The sequence below is a fragment of the Protomyctophum parallelum genome (assembly GCF_964188405.1).
Source record: "Protomyctophum parallelum genome assembly, chromosome: 23".
In the NCBI taxonomy this organism is placed as follows: domain Eukaryota; kingdom Metazoa; phylum Chordata; class Actinopteri; order Myctophiformes; family Myctophidae; genus Protomyctophum; species Protomyctophum parallelum.
Genome location: NC_139715.1, coordinates 18,509,901 through 18,522,733, shown reverse-complemented (window position 1 = coordinate 18,522,733; position 12,833 = coordinate 18,509,901). Strand labels below are relative to the sequence as shown.

General features: G+C 41.5%; 1 protein-coding gene across 1 annotated transcript in view; it reads right to left on the bottom strand.

Moving 5' to 3' along the window:
• Positions 1-2,954: 2,954 nt before the first annotated feature.
• jam2a (junctional adhesion molecule 2a) overlaps positions 2,955-12,833 on the bottom strand; it is a 39,291-nt gene continuing 29,412 nt past the window's right edge. Inside the window, exons 8-9 of the mRNA XM_083758738.1 lie at positions 7,927-7,966; positions 2,955-7,016 (exon numbers count right to left, since the gene is read on the bottom strand). Of these exons, the coding sequence (XP_083614864.1) occupies positions 7,929-7,966 (38 nt within the window). The 3' untranslated portion in view covers positions 2,955-7,016; positions 7,927-7,928. The remainder of the gene's footprint in view (positions 7,017-7,926; positions 7,967-12,833) is intronic.

The window sequence follows — 12,833 nt, the reverse complement described above, 5'->3', positions numbered from 1 at the left end:
CAAACCTTCATTTTCTGGCTTTTTAAGGCCAAAGTGCCGAGGCAGGCCGCCTCCCTCCTCACGCCCTCTTTTGGCTCCGGTGGGAGGGGGAGGATCTTTTTTGGGAACCCGCCTCTGGGGCGGGATTTTCTTTATGAGCCTGCCTCCTGGGGGCGGAGCTTAAGAAATGTACATATTAAGCAAAGTGATTTTTGTACTTTTCACATTAATTTGATTGAACCAGTTTATTTTTAGTTTTTATTGGGATATTTGATTTTTTTTATGACACTTTATTTCAGCTGTTTTGTTTGATTTTTTTTTTCTTTTGGTTTTTGTTTTTGTTTGACCTTTTGGTTGAGTATTGGTTTTCTTTGAGGTTTGAACCTATGACGTTTGGTTTATGAAGCCTAGTTTTTATCTATTGAGCCACACCGGCATGTAAGGTATAATCGGGAACTTATATTTAACCAGCCTTTTAGAATTTAGATGGACAGTGAAAATGTTCTTCAGGGGATTTGAACCCAGAATGTTCTGTTTATAAACCCCAGGCTTATCACCTGCGCCACAGTGGCATGTAAGGTACAATCGGGAACTTATATTTAACCAGCCTGTCAGAATAAAGAATGGACAGTGAAAATGTCCTGTGGCAGGTTCGAACTCGCAACCTTTGGTGTACAAACACTGGATTTTACTCATGAGCCACACAGGCATAAGTGATGCAGTTGAGAATGTCTGACTTAACCCACCTTTCAGAATATAGAGGTTCTTTAGGAGTTCCATTAGGAGGTTAAAAAACAATGCACACTTTAGGAGGTTCAAACACTGCAACTTTCAGAAGGACAGTGAAAATATTATTCAAGAGGCTTGAACCTCTAATTGTTTGATTTGTTGTTTCAGTTTTTATATTGAATATTTTTTGAGTTTTTTGTTGATTGTTAGTTTTGTTTGAGTTTCTTTTAGTTTTGTTTGAGTATCTTTTAGTTTTGTTTGAGTTTTTTGTTGATTATTAGTTTAGTTTGAGTTTCTTTTTGTTTTGTTTGAGTTTTTTGTTGATTATTAGTTTTGTTTGAGTTTCTTTTAGTTTAGTTTGAGTTTTTTGTTGATTATTAGTTTTGTTTGAGTATTGAACCAGGAACCTTTGGGTTGTAAACCTCAGACTTATCTTTTGAGCCACGCTGGGCTGTAAGGTACAATCTGGGACTTATATTTAACCCACCTTTTAGAATTTAGATGGACAGTGAAAATGTTCTGTCGCAGAAATGAACTCTGGATTTTACTCTTCAGCCACATATGCATGAGAAATGCAGTTGAGAACATTACATACATTTTGAGTCAGTACGTTTTTGTTGAAAATTATTTTACTCATAAATTGGAGTTGTTTGACATCTTCAATGGTATTGTTTCTTTTAGTTTTAATATTGAGTCATGTTTGAGTTTTGAACCTATCACTTTTGGTTTATATACCTTTGTTTTTATACTTATGCCACAAAGGCATGGAAGATGCCTCTGATAACCATACACTTAGGCCTGGGCTACACGACTCTGGGTGTTTTTTGTGATCTGTACCTTCATATTGTGGTTCTAACAGAGTTCTACTTATTCGCTTGTCTACTCTCGCCATTGTGGTTCTAACAGAGTTCTACTTATGGGCTTGTCTACTCTTGCCATTGGGAACACATCAACAGTATGGTTACCTTAGCACTTTTAATGGATTCCCAAGATGGAATACCATCAAGTTGAATTTATTGAGCTGTTCTTACTCTGCCATGGTCACATGTATACAATTTCCTAGCCCCTCTCGGAACCCTACATAAAGCTTTTCTGAAATTTTGATGAGTTTTATGTTGGGTCCCTGGTCATGACTATATTTTCGTATGGGAATTCCGGAACGCGGACATTCATATTCTCTCTAAGCTCGTATCTGCGGCGTCTGACGGCCTTTTTTTCTTTGGTCGCTTTATTTCTTCTTGTTTGTTTACCGTTTATTGTACCGCCTCCCGGTGTGCGGTTGGCTTGTGCGGCTACGTCCCTGCCTCTGATCTGCTCTGCCATAGCTATAGCGCCACTAGCTAGCCAGATAGGCGGTACAATGAGGTGTCAATAAACAAGGAAGGAAGAGAAGAATCAAAGCGACCAAATCGGTCAAACAAAGATTAAAAATACTTAACGGCTTCCGCGCCACAGGAGATATTCGCAGCGGCATGTATGGGTACTTATACTTCACATATTCAGAAACGCTCACACGAAAAAATGTTGTCAAAGAGCGCAGATAGGCGCTAAACATGTTGTTTATGTTTTATGAATGGCTGCATACCAGGTGGCATGGTAGTGATGCAACAGGACCCAATGCACTGGGTCGAACAAATGTCAGAAACTTCAGTAGCATTGGGTTCTGCTTGGAGGGCTAACAATTTCCATAGTCCTGTTCTTACCCCAAATTGTTGTTTGTTTTTTTATTTAATTGTTTGGTGTTTGTTGCAATAAATACATGAAATGGAATTTGTTGGATTCAATTTAAAAAAGGTATCCTTGAGTCACTAGCTCAAAACAGAATGCAGTTCACAAGTATGGAGCTCAGCCTATAATTGATTTGATTGACATGCTGCATGCCATGAGTGTATAAAGTGGTATTTCTTTTTAAATTAAATAAGCTATTCTAAGATGAGCTGTGGTCATAACAGCACTGTTTGAGTTAAAAACTTTAAAGACGTTTTACAGTCTAAAGTGAGAAAAGCAAATGTTCTTTAACAAAAATGTGTAAGTGTAAAAAAAAATATATACTAATCACAAACACTTTAGGTTTTGATAAACAGGCTATAGTGCATTTGTTCTCACTTTAAAGTAGTTTATTTTTAATTCAGCTTATCAAAGAAGTCCAGATCATATAGCCAGTGTCCTAACTCAGTCAGGTACTTCCTACATGTAACATGACCATGACACCAGTCAATGAAATTAACACAGCACACAGAGACAAGTTTGATATAAAACCCTTTTTTAATGTTATCATTGATCATCGTCATTCAAATAAACCTCTCAGCAATGCACTCGCACTTCATGTCGAAAAACAGACACTCCATTGGACACAACAGTAGCATGATATACCAAATATAAAGACGAGAAACGATTAAGGCAGATCCTTTCACATAAAAAAGACAGTTCCACAGATAAACTCTGATAAACTCCAAATGAAAAAGGCACAAGGTATATAAAAAAGATTTCCCATGCAGGCACATTAGGGCGGGTCGGGGGGTGGTGGTTGGTCTCACATAAGGGCGAGGGGGGGGGGTTGGTCTCAAATCGGTCGGAGACGCCTCCCTTATCTACAGCAGTGGTTGTCAACCTGTGGGTCGGGATCACAATTTAAGGACTTTTTAATACCTCAAAGAAAGAGAGAAAAAAAAGACAAGAAAGAAGACCATTACTGCATCAAAAGTAATCAACAAACTGTACTATAAAAACGGGTCAAAGAAAGAGGCGACATTTTTTTAAATAGGCAATCTACGAGCTCACTGGCTGTAGATGTATTCACAATGTATCTGTGGAACCGAGTCAAACTGAATGTCACGCCTCGACTTCTACAATTCCAAGTGCTTGTCAGGGTGCGGGCCCTCAGTTCAAATAGGATTTATTTATTCATGTCATTTTGGGGGATTGGGATTGGGGGGGTCACGGCCTGCAAAGGTTGAGAACCACTGATCTATAGAAAACATTGCAATAGTCTCAGTGTTGAGATATGTACTGCATTGCGTGTGTGAAATGAACACGGCTTGGGGGAATGCTAATGCTATGAAACAACAATGACAGACAAACAAACAAACAAACACACAAACAGAAAAATGAAAACGGCATATTGTATTAGTCAATATAGCGTTTTACATATATTTGCAGGGTTGTTGATTTGTAAAACAGACAAACAAACAAAAAACAAAACAAACAGGGTTCTTTGCTATTATTCTTCTTTGTACGCGGAATTGTGAAAGTAGACTATCTACAAAGTCACAACGCAACTCACAATGCCACGCGTCCACTTTGCAGATTGTCTCTATTTTCTTTTCTTTTTTAATTAACTTTGTCAAATTGACACATTTTGAAAATATACCCCAAACACCAGGGTTAAACATGATTAACATATGTTTTGTTTTGTTTCAAAGAAAATAAACATGGAATAAAAACACATTTCAAACTGGACATAAAAAATAAATAAAATAAAAAGTATGACCAGAGGGTAGGGATATCAAAAGCACAGGCAAAATAACACCCAGAAAATCCAATCCTGCATATTTACAATACATTGTGCAGCCCTACAAAATACTGTCAGATTGCTTATCGTTTATGTTGGGCAGAAACCTTGTATCTCTGTATTTCAAATGTTTATGTTTTTTAGTAATGCCCTTCTTCCATGCTACTGTGTCACCCAAAAGTTGTTAAGTGCGTCTGTGGGTTTTTAGAAATATCAATATGAAAATGACATTTCACGATTATTGTGACAAAAATGATTGCGATTAACTATATTATCGCCATTTTTGTTGCAATCACTTTAACCCCCAGCATCCCTAATCTGGGGAGGAACATTTGACAAAAAATAGCAGATCTACAAGCTCACAATGCGTTGCGTTGCATTGCAACACGTTGTGAAGTTGTAGATCTGCTATGTTTTGGCCGAATCGATTTGTGTAGAGAGAAATACCAAGTATGGAGGGTTTTAAGTGGCGTTGAAGTTGCAGCTCAACAAAAGTTAATTCCTAAGGGTATGACGGAGGACAATTTCACCATAAATGACAATCTCCACAATGCTTTTTTTTGTTTAAAAAAAAAAAGTTAAATGATTATCGTCCCATCCCTAGTGACTACATAACTACATTGGATCCATTGCAACTAGAGTTGTCCCGATCTGATCACGTGATCGTAAATCGGGGGCCGATCACGTCATTGTCAAAGTATCGGAATCAGAAAGGGAGCAAAGAAAACGTGATCGGGCCATCCCTAGTATCAATGGGTACATGGGTATAATTACCCATATCATGACATTAGACTGGATATTGTCTGTGATCTTGTATGTTGTACTGCTGTGATATGGATAGTGTTCTATACAAATATGAATATCGGATCGGGGAAAAAAAAAATCAGTATCGGCGGATACTCCAAATCCAATGTTCGGAATCGGATCGGGAGCAAAAGGGAGGGACATCTCTAATTGCAACACAGGTTATTTCATTTACATTTCCTGAACGGTATACAAGGTTTCCACCAAACGGCGACGTCACATCGAGGTAAATAAATGGCACGTGTGTATACTGACTGGCAGAAGTGGGAACGAACGGCTGCATAATTAAGATGTTGTTCCCTATGGCTTTTTAAGTTAACGGCGGGAAAACGCGTTCCCTAGAGTCTGGCATATAGTGTGTGTAATACTGTAGGTAAAGAGTTTTTCCTCGATAAAAAGACAGTCTTTGGTAAAGGAACGCGTAGGTAGTTCATAATTTTGGCCTGCAGAGAGAGTAAATAAAAAGGGACACATGGAAGACCTACCTACTCTAGTGCCGCGGGCCAGACTCTCGCCTCCCGCAATCTTCAAACGCCTCCTTCATAGTCTCTAGTCTCCATGTATGTAGCATTCAGAGATTGTGGAATGGCGTCTGGTTAGAGGAGACGAGTGGGCACCTAAACATTGTGGGCATCTCAATGTGAAATTGGCATAATTTACTTTTAACAAAATTAAGAATTTGGAAAATGGCTATGTAAATTATGCATTATTTGAACATTGAGCTTGAACATTTGACTTTGAAGGCCTAATGTTACTACACTTCTACACAAAACCTGTAGCTAACCAGTCATTTTGGGCACATTTAAGTCTGCTATGTGTTCAAATCATGTACTTCAGACCATTTTCCCAAATTCTTATTAGTATATTTTGGGAAACATTGGCAATTTAACGATGAGGCGCTCATACTTGTCAGGCGACCACTCTTCCGTGAGAAAATATAAATAAAATAAAAATCCAGTCATCAGTTCATCGAGGGGGAACACAAAACAGTTTCATCGTTTGAACACTAGGGGGAGGCCCTGTGCCATGTTAAGTGTAGTAAACCTCATAGGCCCACTTCAATGGCAACAGAATAGCAACACATCAACACAACCGGATACTTTTTTTAAAGCCTTGACGACCTGTTTGTCCCTTGTCGCTACCCATCCACAAGAGTGTTTCTCAAAAGTTGGGGTCCGGGGACCCTCAGCGTTCCTTGAGCGCTTTGCAAATGGACCCTTATTGGTCTGTAACTCTGAGAGTGTACAAATGGAACCAAATGGACCCTTATTGGTCTGTAACTCTGAGAGTACAAATACAACCGAATGCATCCTTACTGGTCTGCAACTCTGAGAGCGTACAAATAGAACCAAATGGACCCTTACGGGTCTGTAACTCTGAGAGCGTACAAATAGAACCAAATGGACCCTTACGGGTCTGTAACTCTGTGAGTGTACAAATGAAATCAAATGGACACTTACGGATCTGTAACTCTGAGAGCGTACAAATGGAATCAAATGGAACCTTACGGGTCTTCAACTCTGAGAGCGTACAAATAGAACCAAATGGACCCTTACGGGTCTGTAACTCTGAGAGCGTACAAATAGAACCAAATGGACCCTTACGGGTCTGTAACTCTGAGAGCGTACAAATAGAACCAAATGGACCCTTACGGGTCTGTAACTCTGTGAGCGTACAAATGAAATCAAATGGACACTTACGGATCTGTAACTCTGAGAACGTACAAATGGAACCAAATGGATCCTTACGGGTCCATATGCACTCTCTCGAGTTACAGGGGTCCTTGAAAAAAAAAAGTGTGGGTGTTAGATTGACAACAGTATGGTGTCTGCACTGGGGGAGGGGGCGAAGAAGTTCCTTCTTTTGAGTCCAAAAATAGAAAAATGAAGGAGAATAAAAATAAATCCAGTGTTGGCACATTAAAGCAAAACTGAACCAAAAGAAGACCTGCTTCTCACAGCATGAACGATTGGGTATGTTTGAAGTCCTGGGGCTGAGGGGGGGGGGGGGGGGGAGAGAGAGAGAGAGAGAGAGAGATTACATTGTGTTTATCTGTATTTGCACTGCAACAATGGTTTGAGTCACTTCTAAAGAACAACAGCAAATTTCGTGAGCAATTCATTGCGGAGTAAAGCACACTTGGGTAAAGGTTAGTGCCAGTGCCACTGTCGGGTGGAGAAACCTTGTATATCCAAAACGGTTACGTCTCAGGAAATGGATACAAAAACGAATGAAAAAGAAAAAGAATGTGTGTTCCAATGGATCCAGTGTAGTTCCATGTTCTCTCTGTACCTTTCATTGGCAACCCGCTGGGTCCATTTTCTGTACCCGGTGCCATAATATGCAGTGGTGGAAAGAAGTACTCGCATGAGCAAAAGTATACATACTGCAATATAGAAATACTCTGTTACAAGTAGCCTGGACGGGAGCGGGTGATGAGTGACGATTTTATTTGGAAGGTATTATTCTTCCGGTTTGAGGGAAAGGAAGTTCCAGATTGAGGGTTCCGGCCTGATGACTACAAAACAATGACTACAACATTATGTAACGACATCATCCGCTCGCGTTGTGATCACAATGTGTCGCATCGCGTGAGCTTGTATATCGGCTATTTTCAAAAGATGTTGTACACATTTTGAACTAGTGAAATGGGACATTCTGCAATATTTTACTTTTAGTACTTTAAGTACATTTTGATGCAGATACATTTGGACTTTGTACATTTTGCATATGGGACTACATTGCAGTATTGATACTTTTACTCAAGTAAAACAGTACTTTTTACACCACTGCGTATGTGCAAACACTGTCCATATATCTGCATCTTTAGAGAGAGAGAGAGACAGACAGAGAGAGAGAGAAAGGCAGAGAGACACTGATATAGATAGAGAGAGAGTACTCACGCTCACTTCTTGCGGTGGAGGGATGTAGTTGACATTGGATCTGTTAAAACACACACACACACACACACACACACACACACGAGCACTTAGCAGGGACAGCTTGACACCCCCCCCCCCTACGTAGAGGACACTGTGACACACCGCACAAGGACAGATCTGTGGTGTCCTGCATCATACTGTATCTGTACCCTGCATAATGAACGTATATCACACACACACACACACACACACACACACACACACACACACACACACACACACACACACACACACACACACACACACACACACACACACACACACACACACACACACACACACACACACACACACACCCCTCGGTTAAGAAAGACAAATGACCCCCCCCCCCCCCCCCCCCCCCAAGCCACAATGGACAGAAAAGCATTTAACCACATGACCCTGTTTCTACAGCCAAGCTTGTAGATTGTCTATTTTCAAGATCTGGCGTAGAGGAGAGGTGGTGGGAAAAGGAGGGGGGCCATGAACAGACCCCTGGGGAACTACGGTCAATGGAGTGTAATAGGGTTTAAGTGGTGACACATACAGTACTGAGACCGAGCGAAGTGACACACACACACACACACACACACACGCGTTTCTCAAGGCAGCCGTAATGTTTATCTGCTGGTTGGTTTGCTTTGGTTTCGTCTGCTCTCCCTGTCCCGTCCCGTCCCGTCCCGTCTCGTCTCGTCCCCCCCCACCCCCACCTGTCACTCGTTCACTCACATGTCGTCTGTTCTGGCGGTGCAGGTGTGCAGGTTTTGATTGCTGATGTGGGACACCCCGTGACACTGGGAGATCCAGAATGACCTGCAATGGTGGGGTGGGGAGGGGGGGGGGGTTCAGTGGCCAAATCGGAGGGCTTCAAAGAGTTGGATATTGTTGCTGTTGGGCAGAAACCTTGCATCTCCATATTTAAACTTACTTTGTCACACTACAGTGTCACACAAAAGTAACAAAAATAGCAGATCTCTCCAGTTTCACAATATGTTGACTGGCAATTTGGTGAAAGTTGTTAAAAGGCTAGACCACTTTGGGTTTGGTAGGTACCTTGCCATGGTGCACTGGGCAAGAAATCAAAAATAATAGAGCACCCAAGACCTGACACTCGCTCATCCCCTGGTTCCAAGGGGTTCACAGAATTGTGGTCCAAAAATAAACAAACTGCCCTATTGTTGGGGACGTGTCTGATTCTTCATATCCATATGAGTGAAGCGGCCCGGGACATTTATAACACAGTTCTTATATGAGGCGATCTAAGATGGGGATTACAATACAAATAAATAAATACCGGGTCTCTTCACCTGCATACAATCTAAAGTCAACGACGAGCATATTTCGAATGATCAATTTCCAATTAATGGAGCAATTATTTTAGATTTTCTTTTCCTGATCTTCTGATGTGATTTTTGTTATTGTATTACTCAACGAAACTGAAAATGAGTTTGATTACTCAGTGTAATTTCGAAAATAAATAATAAATAATGATTTCTCGCCCAACCTTTGAAGTTACATCATGGCAAGGTAAGTGGCCTGTGGATTTCATCAATATTGAACCAATGAAGAGCATTAACAAGAGCTTGTGACTAAATACAGTAGTCTACAGTACAGTACATTGGATCCAATGGAACCTCTTCCATTTCCTGAAAAGTAGCTGTGTTGGACATGGACCAGGTTTCTACCCGACAGCGATGATATGTACATGGGTGACGTTAGGACTTACACTGCACACCATGCTCTGATATTAGGGGGGTAGGGTCTTGTCAGTAGAGAGCCAGTCACATGTTGGGGGGTGGGGTCTTGTCAGTAGAGAGCCAGTCACATGTAGGGGGGTGTGGTCTTGTCAGTAGAGAGCCAGTCACATGTAGGGGGGTGCGGTCTTGTCAGTAGCAGTAGCCAGTCACATGCAGCGGTTCGTCAACAAAGCAGTTTTAAACAGGGCATGTAACCCTAGGCTGGTTTGGAAGTTTTGTTTTCCAGTTCAGGTAAAAATACAAAAAAAACAAAAAAAACACAGCAGATTAAAAACATGGCAGGCTGTATAAGGCTGAGACTACACACTGCGATGTAAACACAGCTGCGGCTAATCAAATTAATTGATTGTCGGCCATTTTTGCATAGTCGAAGTATAAAATGGGGCGTAATTGGTTAAAGGTACGGTAAGTGATATTATACAATATACAGTATATATATATATATATATATATATATATAAAACAATGTAATTGGAAAAACACGGCCCTCCTCACACATTACAATGTACGTACTACTACCTGGCAAACGCAAATCACGGAGCATCTGTGCGGAATGATTTCTGGAGTTGGGTCACTAACACCAAAAAATCTACACGCTCACAATGCGTCACGAACGCATTCAATTAAGGGATGCTTGGTCAGACGTGTGTGTGTGTGTGGTCGCGGTGTGCTGTGGGGCTCTCCTGCTGCGCGGCTTCACCGTTGGCGCATCAAAATTCATGTCACATCCTCTCACACTCCGTTTCTATAAATAGGAGCGTCTACACTGACAGGTCCGGTTAGCTCAGCGGGGATGAGCATCAGATCTTTACAAGAAACAAAAAGACGGGAGTCACATCTGAAGGCACTAATAAGTACAGCCCTGATGTATCCGCTGCTTTTGGACGATATACGGGCTACTGTTTGGCTTTTTTGAAGGCATCGGGCATTGGCAATTATGCAGCGTCTGTGTCCTGATTTTGAACTTTTTTCTGTTTGTTTTGTTTTAAAAAACAGACAATCTACAAGCGCACAACGCACAACATTGTGACGTGCTGTACGCTTGTAGATCAGCTATTTTTTATCATGTTGAATAAGGATTAAATATATATTTAATTGTATAATTAATGTTAAATGTTCTTTTCATATAGCCTATTGCATGCCTATTGCATTTTTAGGTATAGACATAATTTCAAACAGTGATTTGACTTAATATTTATTCATACGTGGGCCTATATAAGCAAACAAATAGATACTTTAATCGTTTCAATCTTTAACATCGATTTCAAAAGTGGGTGGAAGGTACAACAAAGGACAACAAAGTGAGCAGGTCAACTGTATGTAAGTGTCTTTATATAGACCGGTCTGACACTAAGACAACAGCTGTAGAGCAACAGTATAGTCAGGAACTGGACATGCCTCCAATCGACCACCAACACCTGACATCAGCCCTACTTCAGTTCACAGACTGACAGAGACTTTATTACACAGTCCCAATCTGTGATTACCCACCGGGTGTGATGTGAGGTGATTAGCGGTGATTTTGTGCACCTGCACCATGTCACCAGTCCTTTAAAAGGAACCTACATTCAGTCACACTCCACACTGATGAAGGCTGGATAGCCGAAACGTTTGTCCCTGTTCAAATATGAAAGAAACAATTTGAACTGAAGTCTTGCTGTGTGCGACCCACTACTGTTATTTTGTATATGTTTTGAACGGGTAGCGCACCTACAGTCAGAGCGCGGTGGTCACATGAAGAGTATCTCACTGGTTCCCAGGTGAGATACACCCACACACAGTGTCATTTTGTTCCCTTATCAACGGCGACTGACAATAACAAAGCATTCCGTCCTCACACTTTCACCTCTACCTTCTATACTTGAAAAGTAAAACGGAGCTTTTTGACTTTGTTTTTACGCCTTCTGTCTTGTACCGTCTGTGTGAGTGTGACTGAAGTGACGTGGGTTTAGCAGCACGACAAAAACGATGCCCACTCTTTGTGCACATGCTGTTGTCTGTCATGATGGATGAGTAGGAATCCCACGCGCGCACACGCACACACACACACACATACGTTTGTATTACTATAGTTGTGAGGACATCCTTAGCCTCCAGCTTAGGATCTGCTGTTTTGCAAGAAACCGGCACACAATTACGTGTGCCGGTTTCTTGCAAAATAGCAGATCTACAACTCACAACACGCCACGAAGCGAGATGTTGTGAGCTTGTGGATCTGCTAGTTTGGAGGAGGGCACATCACGCACACACACCCAAACACACACACACACACAGCTGTCACTGGGCACAATCCTGACTCACTATGCACGCATGAGCGCACAAGCAAGCAGGCATGCACACTCGCACATCACGCGGGCACACACACACACACACACACACACACACACACACGCACACACTGTGCAAACGTTAGTCCCACCAGTGGTTCTTAAAGTGTGGTCCGAGGACCCCCAGGGGTCATTGGGGGGAGTTCAATATCATCAATATCAGCTCATCAAATGCAACGTTGGCAGTGGAGCGCCCTTCATTGATTAAAATAGAAACATTGCCTGCGTTCACGATGACGCAACACCGAAGGATTCTTTTTAGTACATTTATTTAATGCCGTCAAGCCTATAACACACAAACATGATTGGAATTCATGCCGTATCCAACATGACAGCCATGTAAACACACCCACGATGTCATTTACAACTAACGTTGCTCTCAAGAACGTTTTTGAGAACGCCTGAAGCGAGAAATAGACGCAGTAATCGAAAATGTATTCTATTTGATCAACACCTCCTTGCTTTTCGAGGTGACTATGCTGCAGCTGGGCAGACGGCCCGGACGCAACACTGATGGAATACTTTCATTACTGTGAGCAAGGAAATACCTTGTTTTGTTGTTACTTTTGGGTCAATGTATAATTTCTTTTATTAAGTAGGCGTGTAATAAGCGGGCTAATAAACGGGTCGGCGGTCATTATCGAGAAATAGAATCCCTTCAGGATGATTAATCCATTTTGGGCGGGAGCCCCTTTTGGTGGTTTAAACATTATGTTATAATTTAGCTATTGAAAAATAGCAGATCTACAAGCTCGTAGCGCGCCACCGAGTGGCGCGCTACGAGCTTGTAGGTCTGCTATTTTTG